Source organism: Lithobates pipiens, unplaced genomic scaffold (assembly GCF_037356315.1).
Source record: "Lithobates pipiens isolate NorthernLeopardFrog02 unplaced genomic scaffold, aLitPip1_a1.2 Scaffold_16, whole genome shotgun sequence".
In the NCBI taxonomy this organism is placed as follows: Eukaryota; Metazoa; Chordata; class Amphibia; order Anura; family Ranidae; genus Lithobates; species Lithobates pipiens.
Genome location: NW_027507748.1, coordinates 586,070,303 through 586,090,964, shown reverse-complemented (window position 1 = coordinate 586,090,964; position 20,662 = coordinate 586,070,303). Strand labels below are relative to the sequence as shown.

The window sequence follows — 20,662 nt, the reverse complement described above, 5'->3', positions numbered from 1 at the left end:
TTGTACTGCTTACCTGGCCCAAACCTATGACCCAGTTCATAGACTCTTGAACAAGAGTTCAAAAATCTATGAACTCCATCATAGGTTTGGGCCATGTATCCTTAAAGCATACAATGCTTTAAAGCGGGAGTCCACCGGGACTCCGCGTTTTATTTTTATTTTTTTTAAAGCCAGCAGCTACAAATACTGCAGCTGCTGACTTTTAAAATAGTGACACTTACCTGTCCAGCGCGCCCGCGATGTCGGCACCCGAAGCCGATCGCTAGGTCGTCTGTCGGGTCCTGCCGTCGCCATCTTGGGTATGGGAATCAGGAAATGGAGCCTTTCGGCTTCATTTCCCGGTTCCCTACTGCGCATGCGCGAGCCGCGTGGCGCAATCCGGACGGTCCCCGCTGCCTCTGGGAACTGTGTGTTTCCCGGCAGGCAGCGGGGCACTTGCGCAAAGGGGCGTAATCTACGCCCCTTTCCGCAGACAGCTATCCCGGAAGTGGGTGCAGTTACCTGGATTATCCAGGTAACTGCACCCCTCTCCCCCCTGAAAGGTGCCAATTGTGGCGCCGGAGGGGGGGGGGGATTCCGATGAGCGGAGGTCCATTTTAGGGTGGACCTCCGCTTTAAGTGTCAAACGTTGCCTCTGTTTAGAAGTCTCCTGTAATCCTGACCTATATCCTTCTGTAAAGGAATTGAGAGCTCAATTTTTTCGTTGACCATTCTGTAAGATTGAACTTCCTGACTTTTCTTTACAAAGATTATCACTTTACACTTGCGTAATCTGTTGCTCTAGGTCTGGCCCCTCAGTATATAGGAAGGGGGAAAACACTGTGCTACTCTGATATAACAAGCAGCTAACACTTAAACAAAGTTACAATAAATGTGAAAACAAAAAGTGTAGCGCCAAAAAAATGAATATAAAAAGTCTCAAAACAATTTTTAAACAATCCGTGTTGAACCACAGAAAAATCTCACACTTATTGTGAGATGTGTAAACATTATGTACAATGTGTATATAGTCCATTAAAATGCACATACAACTTATTCATGAGTGATAAGTTAACAGTGAAATAACGTGATGTGAGTCCTAATAAATAGACTATTATCAGTATATCAGTCTATAGAGGAATCCTCATATAGTGTTTAGACAAAACTGGCCAATTCTCTCTTGGAAACCTTGGATTAAGGCAGCAGAGGAGCCAACGGCAGCAGTCTGCTTGTCTGTAGTAGTATCTGGAGACACAGCACTCTATAAGTGTAAGATGAATACCCTTACCAGAAATGTTGGACCCACGTGCCCTACGACAGTTGGTCTAAAATGCTTGTAATCCCAAAGGATTTATGCTCCAACTTCTGATGGGATGGGTCCCGATATATACAGTCCTCCCGTAGGCGTCCTTGGTCTTGGATAGGAGTGAATAATCCCAATCGTCTCCAGCTGATGTTTTTCCACACTCAAGGGTGATATTTCAAGAATCCGCTGTATCCAAGCTCTGGTTTTGAATAAAGGCTCGAATGGATGGCATATAGAACGAAAAAAGAAAAAAAAAAAGAGGTGGCTCCGGATGGTGTAGGTCAAAACAAACCAGTTGGTTTTATTAAAATTATACGAATATGACAGATATGAAAAGTGATCACAAAACAAAATCGATAGAAAAAAAAGCAATGTGGGGTGCAAGTAATGCTGCCGACGTGTTTCGACACAAGCGGTCATCAACAGGGGCATACTGTGTCCCTCCACATTGCAGCTCTTATAAATGCATTACTCTAAACCTGGTCCGCCCCTGAAAGTGGGCGGAACAGGAAATTGGCATAGACGAGATGCTAATGGATCGCCCATTTATAAGCTTATTTCAGTATTCCCAGTCCATGTCTACAGCGAACTATCATCTAATACCATCAATAATCCAATTATAACATAAACACAATACAGAATAAAAAAGAAAATGGCACTAGATATTGAACCTGAGTGTTATCGATACTTAAACTTGTAACCTCTGCTGACTGTGTCCCCAACTCAGGATATATTTAAAATACACTTCCGGGGTCACTCTGTTATATAAAACGGGCCAGAGTGTTTAAAAAATATTTTTTTTCCTTCTTTCCTTTCCTTCCTTTTTCCTTCCCCCTTTTCTCCTGAACAAGTAATCATAATGAACAATCCAGGTAAGTATAAGTGCAATCTAATGTTTCACTGAAGTGTATACTATAATAGGAAAAGAAAACAGGGGGAAAAAAAAGACTGACTCTATACACATTGGAATGTCTACGTTTCCACCTCCCACCTACGTCACATGGCCACCCGACATCTGTAAGTCATGTGACCCATAGGAGGGAGCAGTGTGCGCATCAGCTGTAGCCATAGTAACATGGGGCCAGCACCCCGCATTGGAGATCCCATGATCTCCACATTCTGGCCACCCAGATAGACCGGCGCGTGCACAACATGGGGCCACGCCGGCTAAGCTGTAATTCGCTCCGATCGGAAACCACGTGACTGTGTGAGGAGGATTAGTTCCACACACAGTCGGCACCGAGACCAAAGGGGGTGTGGACCACAATCGGGGAGTTCCCCTCAGCCAGAGTATGCCACGCCCCCAATTTTGTACGGAAGTCATGTGACACGGGACAGCATCGCGCGCCACACAGACGGAGAGATGAATAGGCTCCTGGAGGATTCCAGTACATATAAACTTTTGCCTGGAGACCCTACCGTAAAATATAAAAAGGTTCTTATTGAGATAGTGAATGAGGGCTTTTCTTTAAACCTCTTAAATCAAAAAGAGTTTTTGGTCCCATTGGCTCCACCCATTCCTATTTATCAACTGCCCAAGATCCATAAGGATCCTGTGAATCCACCCAGCCACCAAATAGTAAGCGGTATCGATTCAGTCACATCCCGAATTGGGAAATATATAGACCGCTATCTCCAACCCCTGGTTAAACGGGCCCCATCCCACTTACAAGATTTCAGAGACACCATTAAATTGTTGGAAGGGGTACAATACCATGATGATATTTTGGTTACTGCAGATGTCTCTGCTCTCTACACATGTATCCCACATCATCTAGGATTAGCCACGGTAGAATTCTATCTATCTAGGGACTCTTCACTTTCTCTTATACACAGGAACTACATTATGAAATTACTGAGATTCGCCACTGGACATAACTATTTTTGGTTCCAGGGCTCTTTCTTTTCCCAAATTAAGGGCGTAGCGATGGGGGCTAAATATGCCCTGAGCCTGGCCAATTTATTTATGGCCCAGTGGGAGGAGGAGGTCGTCTATGCCCTCAGCAGACCTGAATTGGTCCTGTGGGCCAGGTATATAGACGACATCCTCCTCCTATGTAGAGGTAGTCGAATCTCACTGGATTCCTTCATGTCAACCCTTAATGAAAACGATAGGGGGATTGTTCTCAACTATGAGGCCAGTACAACTGGTATTCATTTTTATTTTTTTGGATCTAGAGATCAATGTAGTTAATAATCATTTTGAACTCGAGACGTTCTTGAAGTCCACTGATAGAAATGGATATATCTCGGTTGACAGCTGTCACCACCAACAGTGGTTAAAATCGGTCCCACGTGGCCAATTCCTACGGTTGCGCCGCAATTGTACTAATATCAGAGACTTTTTCCAACAGTCTGAAATCTTAAAATCAAGATTTCTAGAGAAGTGATATAAATCCATAGATTTGGATGCAGACATTTTGTCTGCCTCTAGGGTGACTAGGGCCTCCTTGCTAGAGACAAAACCAAAAGCCCCACAAAATGACAAATATATAGGTTGTCCCTTTTCACCTTCTCTACCCAACATGGAGAAATTTAAAAGAATTCTCAACCGACACTGGAAAGTGCTTCGCAGTGATAGGATTTTGGGGAATTCCATCCCTGAACAAGTAGGGGTTATATTTAAGGGAGCACGATCTATACAGGGAGCTATTGCTCCTAACACAATAGATCCCCCTAAACCTATCTCCTTTTTTCCTGAAAGTAAGGGCTTCTTTCCCTGCAGGAAATGCAATGTATGTTTGCATAACGCATTGGGAAGAAGAGGTGAAAATTGAAACTTTCACATCCACTGTCACTCATAAGACCTACTCCATTAAACGATTTGCCACTTGTGTAACTAAGTTTTTATTGTTTGCTTAATCACGTGCCCTTGCGAAAAACAATATGTGGGCCGTAATTTCTCTATTGGGGTCAATGAACATTTAGCCAAAATTAAAAAGGGTCGTGACAAACGCACTGTCCCCAGACATTTTTTAGAACACCATTGGATAAATCCAACAGCTACCCAATTCCAAATTATAGACAGTTTCATTCCTAATTGGAGGAGAGATTCCTGTCTACGGGGCTTATCGCGCCTTGAGACTTTCTGGATCCATGAACTCAGGTGCTACGCGCCCTATGGCATGAATACTGACTGGGATGTCAACTGTTTTATTAATCAAGCCTGATCTGTCAGTCACCCCCTCCTTAGGATACATGTAATGTCAAATTTCAGGAGTCCATTTCCCTGGTTTATGTGGTTCTATTGCGTGAGTGGTGACTCATTTTGTGGGTGTTTCTACTCCCCATGGACGTTTCACTATTTATCGTAATTTCATCTTGGGCAGGTATAGATAAGTTAAGATAAGATGGCTTTTTTCACCTCCCATATTGAAGGTATTGGCAGAAGTATGTATGTATTATAATTTTTTTTTCTCATACCTCTTTCCTTAATTAATGCCCTTTTTTCATACCATATTATATTTGTTTCAAAATGACAATAATTTTTCAAATTAATTTGCGCTCATGTTGATGCTTTGTTGTCACGAAGCATCCACATGAGATATAGCTATGTAATGGGGACACCATTCCATAGACCAGCCACGGCCATGCCCCCTCCTATGTCATCCTTCCTCTTCTTACGTTCCCTGTTTTCCATATGGGGCGTTGCACTGTGGCTGGAGGTGTGCTATGCTCCGTGTGGCGCGCGATGCTGTCCCGCGTCACATGACGTCCGTACGACGTTGGGGGCGTGGCGTACTCCAGCCGAGGGGTACGCCCTGATTGTGGCCCACTCCCCCTTTGGTTTTGGTGCTGACTGTGTGTGGAACTAATCCTCCGCACACAGTCACGTGGTTTCCGATCAGAGCGAATTACAGCTTGACTGGCGTGGGCCCATGTTGTGCACGCGCCGGTCTATCTGGGCGGCCAGAGTATGGACATCATGGGATCTCCAATGCAGGGTGCTGGCCCCATGTTACTATGGCTACAGCTGATGCGCACACTCCTCCCTCCTTCTATGGGTCACGTGACTTACAGATGTCAGGTGGCCATGTGACGTAGGTGGGAGGTGGAAACGTAGACATTCCAATGTGTATAGAGTCAGTCTTTTTTTCCCCTTTTTTCTTCTTTTCCTATTACAGTATACACTTCAGTGAAACACTAGATTGCACTTATACTTACCTGGATTGTTCATTATGATTACTTGTTCAGGAGAAAAGGGTGAAGGAAAGGAAAGAAGGGGAAAAAAAAAATATTAAACACTCTGGCCCGTTTTATATAACAGAGTGACCCCGGAAGTGTATTTCTAAATATATCCTGAGTTGGGGACACAGTCAGCAGAGGTTACAAGTTTAAGTATCTATAACACTCAGGTTCAATATCTAGTGCCATTTTCTTTTTTATTGTGTTTGTTATAATTGGATTGTTGATGGTATTAGATGATAGTTCGCTGTAGACATGGACTGGGAATACTGAAATAAGCTTATAAATGGGCGATCCTGTGCATGTGTTGAATATATTAGCATCTCGTCTATGCCAATTTACTGTTCCGCCCACTTTCAGGGGCGGACCAGGTTTAGAGTAATGCATTTATAAGAGCTGCAATGTGGAGGGACACAGTATGCCCCTGTTGATGACCGCTTGTGTCGAAACACGTCGGGCAGCATTACTTGCACCCCACATTGCTTTTTTTCTATCGATTTCGTTTTGTGATCACTTTTCATATCTGTCATATACGTATAATTTTAATAAAACCAACTGGTTTGTTTTGACCTACACCATCCGGAGCCACCTCCCTTTTTTTTTTTTTTTTTTTTTTTTTTTTCGTTCTATATGCCATCCGTTCGAGCCTTTATTCAAAACCAGAGCTTGGATACATCAGATTCTTGAATGTCATCGCCCTTGAGTGTGGAAAACATCAGCTAGAGACCATTGGGATTATTCACTCCTATCCGAGACCAAGGACGCCTACGGGAGGACTGTATATATCGGGACCCATCCCATCAGAAGTTGGAGCATAAATCCTTTGGGATTACAAGCGTTTTAGACCCACTGTCGTAGGGCACGTGGGTCCAACATTTCTGGTAAGGGTATTCATCTTACACTTATAGAGTGCTGTGTCTCCAGATACTACTACAGACAAGCAGACTGCTGCCATTGGCTCCTCTGCTGCCTTAATCCAAGGTTTCCAAGAGAGAATTGGCCAGTTTTGTCTAAACACTATATGAGGATTCCTCTATAGACTGATATACTGATAATAGTCTATTTATTAGGACTCGCATCACGTTATTTCACTGTTAACTTATCACTCATGAATAAGTTGTATGTGCATTTTAATGGACTATATACATTGTACATAATGTTGTTTACACATCTCACAATAAGTGTGAGACTTTTCTGTGGTTCAACACGGATTGTTTATATTTGTTTAAAAAATGTTTTGAGACTTTATATTCATTTCTTTGACCCCTCAGTATGTCTGGCTCACTTTTGCACAGCGTCACACCAAATTGGTGGATGTCAGTACTAATCCTGTCTGCCACTGTTGAGAGCTCAGTACAGTGACGGGTGTAAGCAAAGCATCAGACTCTCCTACTTGAAATTAGGCAAGCAGCCTAGTAGCATCTCCTTGTGTTTAGCCGCCTGTACTGCAGGATGCTGTTGCTGTCACCAGCTGCTAGTTCAATGTTAATTTTCCTAATTTCCTTTTTTATTTATTTTTATTTTTTTCCAGCATCCTGTGTGCACAACTTGGCTTATTTGTTCTATAGCCAAAGGAAATACAAAGAAGCCTCTGACCTGGTGTCTCCCGTTTGTGAATATCTTGCAAAAGTGCATCCTGAGGGTGAACCTGAATTGGCTGTGGAAAGGGTACTTGTGCTACTACTATGACCAATATGGGATAGGAGTACTGGGCCAAATGTGTTATCTGTTGTTCTGTAGCACATGTGTCACCTACAACTTAGAGCAGTCCTGTACGGAGGGAAATTTGGAATCTGTTATTGCTAACCTTTCCAATGAAATGATAGCTGCCATTTGAATCTGGCTTCAATACTTTGAGGCACTTTTACAAAAAACTGGGCAAATTAATCCAGAGTGAAGTCATGACTCCTTTTTGACATACTTTTACTAGGGTAGTGCTAAGAAAGTATTGAAGCCATTGGATCATCATGAGTCAGTGAACTAATATTTCTCTTTCGTTCATTGACGGACACAGCACCTTTTTATTCTTGACCTTAGGGTTATATCACCACCTCCAGGAGAGGACTAGGCAGAACATGTAAAAACAGCAAACCTGCACAGTACCGCCCAGAGGGCAGTCCTACTGGCTATAACCCCTCACTCTACTTCCAGCAGCTCAGTTTTTTTTTTCCCTAATCGGCTTTCAGGACAGCCTCTATGAGAGATAGTCTCCTCTTCTGGAAACACTGCACCAGCCCATAAATTCTTACTTCTCCTGCCGGACCTCCAGTTATTAGTGTTTCCTCCAGCGGGGAGACACTGTGCAGGGACCAGGCCGATCAGTCAGGGAGGCTGTGGCCATTTTTTTTCATCAAGAACCCGGTTGAAAGAAGCAGGGGCTTTGTAAGGAGAAAACTGGGTTCAAGCCGTTCGGATTGACATTCGGCTCACTTACCTCACCTCACCAGGTATTGCGACCCCTTGCTAGTCGAGCGTGACTTCAGGTTGTGGGGGACTCCTATCGCGTCTACAGGGACGCAGCTGGCAAGCCGTTCGGATTTCCCTGTACAAGGGTACAGACCGCCGTTTTTTTCTTTGAACCGAGTGGGCCGAACGACGGGCGACGTTGTATCCGGCGTAAGTGAAGGCTTGACCTCGAATACGTTCGAGTTCCGGGTCATGGAGCTGATGGGAGGGCCGGGCACAAGCTGGAGATGGGTCGGGAACGTGCACAGGCAGCGTGAGACTTGGTAGTAAGCAGCCACCTGCAGTCATGTCGGAAGCTGATGCTCAACCAACAGACACTACCTCCAGCATTCCTAAAGTAAGAGCACCCTGGGGAGGGGTACTCTCTATCTAGGATTCCCCCCCCCCCCCCATGTATGGTTCTATCAATGGGGGTGGGGGCAGACCCTCTGGGTGGCCGGGGGGGAGGGGAGGCTCAGATACCTGCATTTAAAAAGGGGTCTAGTGCACTCCCAGGGTTGTATCCTGAGCTTTGTAATTACTTTTGTTCTCTTTCTATTTTTTCCTTTTTTTTTTTTTACTTAGTTTTTTACGTAGCTTTCTGAAAAAATAAGTCCACGCATAGCTCTAAAAATAAGTGTACCTCCTGTAGGGACGTTTTAGGGGAATCTTGGACAAAGGTGTTGTGCAGAGACTGTATAGATTCTCTTGTTAAGGAAAGGGAATCTGAACAGGAGCTAGCAGCTTCAGTCAAAGAGCTCTCGTCCACCTTCTCTTCTTTTAGATCCCTGTTTGAATAGTTTCAGCTTCCCACGGGTCCAGCTCCCCAGGATACAACCCCACCTCTAGCACAGAGTTCTGCTCCGGTTCAACCTGCTACAACGGGGGATAGGAAGGGGATTTCCAGACAGCTCCTCTTCCTATTCCCAGGAGGGTTCAGAGGAGGAGGACCAGGACGGGGGGTCCAGGAAAGCCTCCAGATATAAATGATCCCTTGATGAGGTAGAGGACCTCTTAAAAGCGATTTATGCAACCCTCGGTATCCAGGCGGATAAAAAACCCCTAACCCTTTATGACCAAATGTACAACAATATGGTAACCGGGGTAATTGGCGCTACCTACAAATAAAACTCCTTACAAATAGAGTGAAGAAAAGTCCTTCTACCGGGATTCCTCAAATCCTATAAGATCCTAATTATTTCTATTAGGATCAAGAAAAAAGGCAACAGAAACAGTTCCTACTAGAATCTATTACAATCATAAAGATGGTCTAATGTGTATCAGCCACACCCTACAGAGTAAGGTCGGTATATATAAAATATATAATCCCGAATAGATCATGTGTTCATCCTAAAAAATATATAAATAATAAAAAAGGGGTATATGCCAAAAAAATGCTGCTATTATGCGATTTTTCCAAGTTACAAGTTACTCAAATGTCCCAAAAAACAGCAATATTCCTACTGGAAATTCATTCCTGAGATTGACAGATAGATCCAATAATCGAAGGAGAAGGGAGAGAACCAAAACCAAACAACAACAAACAAAAGACAAAAAATTGTATATGTGTATCTGTTGCTAAGTGCAATATTGCCTAAAATCGCATTATCGCCAAGATATATTTAAATAGGCAAATTCCCAGTAAGAGGCGTATATAAATGTGCTTGTGAAATTATAATTCAAATCCTTTGGGAGGACTCCGCTACTGCCACCTTTTTCTCTCTGACATGCTTTATTGTCCATCTTGGAAATGTGAGTTTTAGCAATATTTTTTTTTATTAAAGAGTTTTTAAAAAAAAACTTTATTATGCCATGTTGGCCTTGTTTCTTCATCTTCCATGCCTGAGTTGTTGTCGGATTTGTACATGAAGAACAGTGACTACATCTAGTCGTTTGTTGGGATCGTATATGCCACGATTGATACATCCAATTCTTAAGATCACGTTGGCTGGGATCACAAGCTTTAATTGACCCCTGAGGCGTATGTCTGCTAGGGTCATATAGATCCGGTAAGCCTGTGTCCTATAAGGTGGTGGGATCGTCACAGGGTGAAATATTATCCTCTTCGGTTATAACATCACAGAATTCTGGCTGCTATCATAACACATCCAGATTGACATCTTGCACGTTTATTTGGACTATATATTTGTTTATGGACTTTACCACTGTGATTATTTATTTATAGTTATTGTTTGTTTTATCACTGGGATATATATTCACACAGTCACTATTTTTTGTTTACATATATATTCATAAGTCACTTTATATATGTTTTTAGATATTTTTCCTAGTTTTGTTGTTATACAGTATCATTCCCCTTTCTTCTGGGTTATTTTACACATATTTTGACACATATGAGCACATATTATTTTGTATCACTACAAGATATATATATATATATATATATATATATATATAAGTTGAGCGCTTACACTATACTTTTGACATGTCTCCCAGCTAAAAAGTCCCTAATTTTAGCGTGTCAGCAGCTGGTCGCTTATATTCTTCCATTTTTTCTTATCCACTTTTTCTTTTTCCATTTGCGCAATATTGTTGGTGTATAGTTCTTTTGTAGCCATTGTTATCACTATCCTTTTTGATTTCCAACCCCCACCGTTGTTTAGCGCGGTTTTCTTCACTTTTATCTTTATGACCAAATGTACTCGGGTTTAGGGGAACCAAAGAGAAGGGTGTTTCCAGTGCACGAGGTACTGATGGAAACAGTTAAAAAGGAGTGGCAGGATCCTGAGAGTGAGAGCCCTTTTTTTTTCTAGATCCCTTAGAAGATTCCCGTTTTTTCAGAGGACCCGGCATGCATTTGGAATATAAATCCCAAATTAGATGCCGCTTTCTCCCTGGTCTCTAGACACACGGATATGGCATTTGAAGACATGGGGTCTTTGGCAGATGTCATGGACAAAAGAATTGACTCTCTGCTTAAAAAAACGTTGGACTCGGCTATCGGCAATTTAAAGGCTCTCAGATCCAACAACATATTGAGGCAGGCACAGATAAGGAAACCATTCTGTCGTCCTTCCCTACTATACTGCGAGGTATCGCTTACATAGCAGACGCCTCTGAGTCTGTCTGCATGTCGGACAGAACGGCGGCTCTAGCCAATTCGGCCAGGAGGGCCCTCTGGCTAAAAACGTGGCCAGGGGATAGTGCCTCCAAGGTAAAACTGTGTGGGATACCTTTGACGGTGGACCTCCTTTTTGGCCCAGGGCTAGAGACTGTTCTAGACCGTACAGCGGACAGGAAAAAAATCCTTTCCTCTTAAGCGGAAAAATCCCCATACAAACAAAAAAGGGGTTTCGTCCGCAAGGGCACAGGGAAACCCCTTAACCAGAGGGGGGAAAAAGAAAAACCTGGCCCCAAAAAGGCAGGCGCAGAGGGGCAATTTTTCGCCCTCCTGACCAGCCCCGTAAAACCCAGTGATGTTACAGTGGGAGGAAGACTGGGGGGGGGGGGGGGTTGGGGACCCCTTTCTCCCACAGTGGGAGGCAATATCCCCCAATTTATTTTAGGGGTAGTAAGAAGGGGGTACCTCTGGGAATTCTCAAGACCGCCCCCACAAAGATTCCTTGTCACGCATCTACCCAGGTGCATGGCAAAGGCCGAGGCCTTGGTGGAAGCACTGAGGGAATTGGAGAATCAGGACGTTATTCTCAGAGTTCCAAAAGCAGAAGAGGGAAGGATTTTATTCTCATGTCTTCGTAGTGAAAAAACCTTCAGGAAAATTCAGATTAATTCTGAACTTGAAGCCCCTGAACAGGTCAGTGGCATACAAAAGATTCTGCATGGTATCTCTGGACCTAAGGGACGCGTATTTACACATCCCTATAGCGGTGGCCTCGCATAAGTTTCTACGCCTTGCCATAGATCTAGGGGGAGAAACGGTGCACCTTCAGTTTCAGGCCCTGCCATTCGGCCTATCCTCTTCACCCTGCATTTTTACCAAGGTCCTGGCAGAAGCCATGGCCTTTCTTCGGCTCCAAGGGATATCTATAATAGCCTACCTGGACGACCTGCTCTTTATTTGCAGCATCCCCAATACAGTTAGTCGAGGATCTCGACCTAACCAAAAGGGTCCTTACGGACCTGGGGTGGCTGCTAAACTTGGAAAAGTCCAGCTTGATCCCCTCGCAACAGATCTCCTATCTAGGATTCCTGTTGGACTCAACACTGAGTTTTTCTGCCGAGAGAGAAGGTGCAAAAGCTGGACAGAGCGATGGCCTCTCTTCAGAGCAACCAGCTGTTTTCCACAAGGTTTCTGATGTCAGTTTTGGGTCTACTTACCTCTACCCTCCCAGCAGTGCAGTGGGTGGGACTACATTTTCGTCCCCTACAGACCTTCGCCCTAGGAGTGTGGTACCACAGTCAAAAGGCTCTAGACACCCTAGTACATGTTCCACACAAAGTAAAGAGATCCCTCTGGTGGTGGAGGAAAGTGACGAAGCTGTCACAAGGACATCTGTAGCTCATCCCGGTTTCTCGGGTGGTTACCACAGATGCAAGTGGCAGAGGTTGGGGTGCACATTTGGGTTCCCTTTTAGCCCAGGGCACTTGGGAAGACGACGAGCTGTCTCAGTCGTCCAACTTGAAAGAACTAAGGGCAGTGGGATTAGCCCTCAGGTTTTTCAAAAAAGAGCTCCTGGGCCACCACATTCAGTTGCGGTCGGATAACTCCTCCGCAGTGGCCTACTTAAACAAGCAGGGTGGCATGAGAAGCAGAGCCCTGTTGTCTTTAGCAACAGAGATCCTGAGCTGGACCGAGACATACACCCTTTCACTCTCAGCAGGTTTCCTGAGAGGAGAGAAAAATGTGGTAGCAGACTTTCTCAGCCGAAAGAGGCTGAGGGAGGGCGACTGTGTTATCAACCAGGAGATCTTCAATCTCATAATAAAGAGATGGGAACCTCCGGAGGTGGACCTTTCGTGTCCAAAAGCAACGCAAAAACCCCCTGTTTTTTCTCCCTGAGAAGGGGAGAGGGAGCTTTAAGTGTGGACGCTTTGAACCAGAATTGGCACTTCAGAACTTGCTATGCCTTCCCACCTCCGGCGTTGTTGCCAGCAGTTCTGAGAAAGTTCCAAATGGAAAGCACATATGATTCTGGTGGCACTGCATTGGCCCAAGAGCATGGTTCTTAATACTGAAACAGTTGGTTGTAGAACCTCCCCTATTCTTGCCCCCTCGGGACGATCTCCTCTCTCAGGGGCCAGTCCTCTGTCCACGAGTACGCCAGTGGAAGTTAGCGGCCTGGCTACTGAGGAGGGTATATTAAAAGCTAAGGGGTTTTCAGAGAGTCTAGTTTCTACCCTCCTGGACAGTAGGAAAAAGGAAACTCGCTAGATCTATGAAACGGTCTGGTTACATTTCAATAAATTGTACGTAGAAAGCTCTTTTCCCAGTACAGAGCTCCTCTGCAGTTCTGGAATTTTTACAGTGTGGGGCAGATAAAGGCTTATCCATTAGTACCCTCAGGGGTCAAGTGTCAGCCCTCGGTGTTTATTTAGAAGAGCATCTGGCTGCCAACCCGTGGGTAGTCAGATTCTTTAGGGCCCTGACTAGACAGAGACCGGTCCAGGGTCTGCCCTTTCCCATGGGATTTATCCTTGGTTTTAAAAAAGCTTAACGAGAGCCCCCTTTTAGCCTTTAAGAGAGCTTTGAAGACTGTTTTTCTGGTAGTGGTAACAACTGCCAGGTGGGTCAGTGAGATGGAGGCCTTATCAGTCAGGGCTTCCTTTTTTTTTTTTTTTTTTTTTTATTTTTTTTTTGCGTTCTTTTCCCGGACCGGATAGTTTTAAAGACCGATCCGGCCTTTTTGCCAAAAGTGGCATCCGGCTTTCATAGAAGCCAGGAAATGGTTTTACCCTCATTTTATCCCAATCCCTCAGGCGAGAAGGAACTAAAATTTCGTTATTTGGATGTTAGGAGATGTATCCTACACTATTTAGAACTGACCAAGACATTCAGAAGGTCAGATTTCTTATTTGTTTTGTTTTCCGGGGCCAGAAAAGGTTGTAAGGCGTCCTGACGCACTATTGCTAGATGGCTCAGAGTAGCCATCGAGCAGGCTTATTCAGTTGCAGGGAACGAAATCCCAGTGGGTATTAAAGCACACTCCACAAGAGCTATGGCAGCCTCCCAGGCAGAGCGGGAGCAACGCCAGAACAGATTTGCAGGGCAGCAACATGGTCCAGCTACTCCACTTTTGTAAAACTCTACAGAGTGGATCTGGCGTCGGCAGGTGAGCAGGCCTTTGGGTGAAAGGTTTTGCAAGCTGTAGTCCCACCCTAACTGGTAAGTGCACGTTTATCCTCTCATAGTGGCTGTCCTGAAAGACGATTAGGGGAAATTAGAGTTGCGCTTACCGGTAACGTCTTTTCCAGTAGTCTTTCAGGACAGCCCTAGTTACCCACCTGAAAATTCTTACAAAAGACCAGAAAGCAGCAGGATAATGGTATTTGACAATGTGTTATTAATGTGTTCTTGTGTCTCCCCAGCTGGCCGGAGGTAATCTTGATATAAACTGAGGTCTGGCAGGGGAAGTAAGAATTTATGGGCTGGCGCAGTGTTTTCAGAGGAAGAGGAGACTATCTCTAATAGTGCCTGTCCTGAAAGACTACTGGAAAAGACGTTACCGGTAAGTGTAACTCTAATTTTTCTGCCTAGTGTAGCAGAAGGACCTGGATCCCTGTGGGGACCAATTGGTCAATGGAATTTTTTTTCTTTTTGCTGCTTTTTGATTCCTGTGATCTACAATCAACAGGTAGGCTTGGTGACAGCCTGGATAATGTAGATCCTGGTAGTCTCCCCAGCCTGGCCATCAAGTGTGTGCGGACATTAGCTATGCGTTGGGTCGGCTACGACATGCCCCGTCTGATTCAGGGGTGACCAGTGAGCTATATGCTCGGGGGCACACATATGACCGGGCTATTGCTGTCCATGTCGGTGTGCCGTGGCCGTCAGCCACCCCGTACTGCTCGGGTGTTGGGTCTGTTGGTGGAATGCGTCCAGCAGTCCCTGCAGGATGGGTAAGTATGGGTTCCACCTGTCCCTGCAGGATGGAGCAGCTGGGCATAACCTTGGAGGTCCACTAGGTGGTCTCCATCTCCCTTTCTTCTCCCCCCTGTCCCTTTCTCTCCTCCCCATGCTAAGGGGCTGCTATGTGACTGGGCATAGGGGGTGTGGAGCACGTACCTGGCCTGGGGGGTCTCTGGGTCCTGGGAGAGGGCTGGGCAGTTGGTAGTCGGCTCGTTTTCTCCCTGTTTTTAAGCCATTTTTGGATGTCTGTATTGCCATGTGGGGACTGGCCGCCATTTTCTTGTAGCCCGGTGGCCATTTTCCCGGCGCTCTGTTTTTTGCTGAAGCTGCCATTTTCTAATGGCCTCAGTGTTTTTTTTTTTTTTTTTTTCTCTAGCGATGGGTGGCAGGTTCAGCCTAGAACAGTGCAAAACTGACACAGTACACCTTGTGGCAGGCACAGGGGAGAGTGGACGGCAGCAGCACAGTACCTGGGTCATGGTGCTGAGTCCTGTGGGGGGCCCCTCTGTTTGTGGCAGCTAGGAGGGTGGGCACTTTGTGTGGCTTGCCTTAGGTCCCTAGTAGTGACAGGCAAGAGTGGGTCAGCATGGTGTCAGAAGCTGGCGCTTCTTCCCCAGACATCCCTGTTATTGCAACCGGTTCCCTTGCACCATGCGTCGCTTTTTGGACACGCTGTCCGTGGTCCTGGAGTCCTTTGTTTCCAGGGTGGAAGCGGCGTGCGGGCGCAAGGGGGGGGGGTAAAAATGCGCGCGCCCCCCAACCCCCCCCCCGTCTTCTGTGGACAGCTCTGATTCAGACGCATGTCCCGCTGTGAGAGGTTGCCCCTGTTCTGACATTTCAGAGGATGCGGACCAGGACTGTTGGGACAGTGAAGATGACTCCGGGTCAGCAAATATATAAAAGGCTATGGGGGTACCTCATCCCAGATATCACTTAAAACAAAAACAACAAGAATGACGGACTATATTGGCACCAGTGAGAAACTCGTATGCAATATAATTTTAACAAATTTATTAGAAAAAATATCTTTATATAAACATTTTAAATAAAACATGAAGGATGTTCTCGCAGAATGCAGCAATTCCAGTAACAATATATATCAAAGTGGTTACCGCGTTTTACAGACCGTCTTCAGAACCACAAGTCTGTGAACCTAATTCTGGAGAAAAGGGAGAGAAAGAACAATCATTAGGAATATGCCCCACGTAAGTGTGTAAATTCCTTATCACTCTACACTTAATTTAAGCATTTATGGACCAATTGTGGTCTTTCAACTCCGCTTGCATGTTTTTAGTCCCCAAGACGAGGACCAGAGATATAAACCTAGAGGTTAGAAGTGATGGATCCCTCCCAGCCACAAAAGCGGGCGGACAGATGATATCAGAGATATGCAGGATTTAACCTAGAGTATCCTCCACAAAACATAATAGATATAATTGCTTATTTACAAAAACATTAACTGACAAAATAGCAAAAACTCCCATAAGGGGAATAGATGTGGGAACAGGTGCCGTGAACCATACAGCCATAATACTTACTGACAATCGGCCAACTTCAAATGGAAACAGTCACCCAGACTTAAATCTTCATTAAGGCTGCTTTCACACTGGGGCGGTATTCAGGCGTTACAGCGCTAAAAATAGCGCCTGTGTAGCGCCTGAAAAAAACCGGCCCCTTTCACTCCAGTGTAAAAGCCGGAGGGCTTTCACACCAGGGCGGTGCGCTGGCAGGATAGTGAAAAAAGTCCTGCTAGCCGCATCTTTGGAGTGGTGAAGGAGCGGTGTATTCACCGCTCCTACCCATTGAAATCAATGGGACAGCGCGGCAAAACCGCCGGCAAAGCGCCGCTGCAGCGGCGCTTTGCGGGCGGGTTTAACCCTTTTCGGCTGCTAGCGGGGGTTAAAACAACCCCACTAGCGCCCGCAGACCGCCGCTAAAACGACGGTAAAGCGCCGCTAAATAGCGGCGCTTTACCGCCGACGCCCGCACCGCCCCAGTGTGAAAGGGGCCTAAAGCAAGCATCAGTACATCCTGAATATAAATGCACAACTATGAGCAATGTGAATATCAACCACTAGGGGGACTCTGTAGGTGACTACATGTAAAACTAAAATTACCTAATGACTATTATCAAGAAGCTTCCCTCTGTCAGTAAGGGTTTTCACCAATTATCACACAAGCACTGCATTATAACATGGGCATGTTAGTGCTGCATCTTGAAGCTTTAAAACAAACAAAAGAAGCCCAACTAAGCACCCGGAGCCACTGAAAAACAATAGAAAATATATAAGCAGTGTTACCAGTCAGTGTTCAGCCATTAGGACCTACTGCTATCGCCATAATATCCCTATAGTTCAAAGTTTGTGCCTTAGTTGTCCTCGCCTTTGCATATCCACCGCTTATTGGCCAAACAAATCCAGTCAGTTTAAATAGAGCTCATGGCACCAAAGCTCCACCCAGAATCATTACCAATATCCCTATCAACTGGAGATTTTCCTAGTGCTAGCAGCTGTTGCTATGGAGACTTGACGCCTGTGTTTCGCCGTCCTGGTTCATTCATCCGCCCATATGTCGGATGAAAGTTCCCCCCACATGTGTGGGAAACTAACACAGAGCCGGCCATTACCATAGAAACACGACGCCGTTATGATTGGTGTCATGGCGCTTGCTTCAACATAAACCATATCATCCAGCGCATGTGCAAGGGCAGCTTCAAATCAAAATATAAGAATACAGCCACAAACAGGCTGCCACAGCTTCCCAGGACATCGGACCAAACAGACAGGTAGTGTTGGCATAATAACCACTTATTCCAGCAACCATGAGACAATACGGAATGCGATTAAAAAGCATTGGCACTTACTAACAGGCGACCGTATTATTAAGAAATACATTGGCGATACTCCCCAGATCACTTATAGAAAGTGTAAATTGTTGAAAAATAAACTAGTCCACAGTCACTTTCAAGAATTAAGGGATAGTAATGATGAAGCACTAGGAATGTTTAAGTGTAATAATTGTGAGTACTGTGATTGGGTGATGGAAGGCGCTTCATATGTGTTGCCTAATGGAGAAAGTACAATATGCGATTTAATGCGAACTGCCAAACTAAGGGGAATGTATATATTGCTTTTTGTAAATGTGGCGCGTTTTATGTTGGAAAAACATTTTAGGAATTTTTGGAGACGTGTATATGACCACATTTACTACATTAGGAAAAACTTATTGTACACCCCTATAGGTAGACATGTCGCATTGGAACATAGAAATGATATGTCTAGGTATGCTTTACGGCCCTGAAGAGAGTAAGGGAAGATCCACATGGAGGGAATATTGATCAAAGAGTACTTTTTATATATTTATATATATTTTTATATATATATATATATATATATATATATATATATATATATATATATATATATATATATATATATATATATATATATATATATATGACAGACCATAATATAGATATAATCTATGTCATATAGATATGTACTAGAGATGCTGTCTTGTTTAAAAAGTATATTGATACAATTAAATAAAATTAATTAATTGTATTAGTAATTGTTTTAATTAAGGGAAGATCTGAACAAATTGTTATATGCCCCTTAGGCAGGGGTTGACAAATTTTTGCTTGGAATCTAGGAGCCAGCTAAAAAAGTTAGGAGCCAGGTCCGTGACGGCGATCTGGACCTGTCCCTGGCCTGACATGGAGATGAGTGAGGGGAAGATAGCCCCCAGCCCCCCACCTGTCTCCAAGTCATTGCCCATAGCTCTTAGAGGGACATTTTATTTTTTTCAAATGACAATTTTTTTTTTTTTTTTTTTTAAATTGCATTTTAGTGTAAATATGAGATGTGAGGTCTCTCTGACCCCAGATCTCATATATGAGGACCTGTCATGCTTTTTTTTTTCTATTACAAGGTATTTTTACATTCCTTGTAATAGGAATAAAAGTGAAAAAATAAAAATAAAAGTTAAATTTTTTTTTTTCTTATTTTAACGCACCCTGTCCCACCAAGCTTGCGTGCAGAAGCGAACGCATATATGAAAGCGGTATTCAAACCACACATGTGAGGTATCGCTGCGATTGGTAGAGTGAGAGCAATAATTCTAGCCCTAGACCTCCTCTGTAACTTAAAACATGCAACCTGTAGAATTTTTTTAAACGTCGCCTATGGAGATTTTAAAGGGTAAAAGTTTGTCGCCATTCCATGAGCGGGCGCAATTTTGAAGCGTGACATGTTGGGTATCGATTTACTCGGCGTAACATTATCTTTCACAATATAAGAAAAATTGGGCTAACTTTACTGTTGTCTTATTTTTTAATTTTTTATTTTTTTATTAAATAAATTATTTTTCCCCCAAAAAAGTGCGCTTGTAAGTCTGCTGTGCAAATACGGTGTGACAGACAGTATTGCAACGACCACCATTTTATTCTCTAGGGTGTTAGAATAAAAGGTGTGGTGTTATATGTTATGTTTTGTTATGTTGCTGGCAGGCAGGGGAAGCATCATTAGCATTGCTGGTTGTCATTCCAACGGTCACCACAAGAGGGCGCCAGATTCCAGAAGGAACCATACGATCGCAGAAGGCCTCAAAGCCACGGGTGGCGCGGCCTGACGCAATCACGCCGGGCGGTCCACAGAGACAGGATACCCCCAGCTGTGCTGCCCCAGGTCGCTAATTCTAGTGGCAAATGTGATCTGGCGTCCGGGTTTTGTCGAGCCCTGCCCTTAGGAATTATCTATTGAGATTGGGTAAATGATGTTGGCTGAGAATGCTGGATTTTACTCTAGGATGTTTGGTGGCAGGGTCCCACCTGGCATGGCATAGATCTGGAGGGATAGGGGAGAGTCTGTGCACTCTCTCCTTGACCTATCCCGGGTGGTGGTGTTGAGGGAGATTCCCTGGTCTCTTTGCCAATCGTTTTCTATTTACAAAAAAAATTATTGTTTTATATCCTTTTTTATTTATTTTTTTTTATTTTGTTTAGCCATTGGAATGGGGGATACTGATGCGGACTGCCGTGCAAGTACTGTGTGGTTAGCCCCTCTCTCCCCCTCGTTTTTCCCCTTCTCCCTTGATGTGGTGATCTATGGGGATTTGGGGAGCTGTGGCGGCCTGTTTGTTCCTGCATCTATTCCCCTTATGGGTGTTTTTGATATTTTGTCAGTTAATGTTTTTCTTAATAAGCAATTAAATCTATTATGTTTTGTAGGGGATACTCTAGGTCAAATCCTGCATATCTCTGATATCATCCGTCCGCCCGCTTTTTGTTGCTGGGAGGGATCCATCGCTTCTAATCTCTAGGTTTTTATCTTTTTGGTCCCCTGTCTTAGGGACTAAAAACATGTATGTGAATTTGATGGTCCATAAATGCATTTAGCTTAAACTAAGGGTATAGTGGTGATAACGGAATTTACACGTGGGGCATATTCCTAATGATTGTTCTTTCCCTCCCCTTTTTAATTGAAGGTTCTCCAGAATTAGGTTCACAAACTTGTGGTTCTGAAGAAGCTGTCTGCGAAACGCGTTGACCACTTTGTCTTTGATATATATTGTTACTAGACTTGCTGCATTCTGCGAGAACATCCCTCATGGTTTTTTTAAATGTTTATATAAAGATATGTTTTTTGATAAATTTTGTTAAAATTATATTGCAGTTCCTCACTGGTACCGATAGTCTGTCA

General features: G+C 44.2%; 1 protein-coding gene across 3 annotated transcripts in view; it reads left to right on the top strand.

Moving 5' to 3' along the window:
• ESPL1 (extra spindle pole bodies like 1, separase) overlaps positions 1–20,662 on the top strand; it is a 185,938-nt gene that overhangs the window by 33,465 nt on the left and 131,811 nt on the right. For all 3 annotated transcript variants that reach the window (XM_077483856.1, XM_077483855.1, XM_077483857.1), the window contains exon 6: positions 7,002–7,138. In XM_077483856.1, the coding sequence (XP_077339982.1) occupies positions 7,002–7,138 (137 nt within the window). The remainder of the gene's footprint in view (positions 1–7,001; positions 7,139–20,662) is intronic.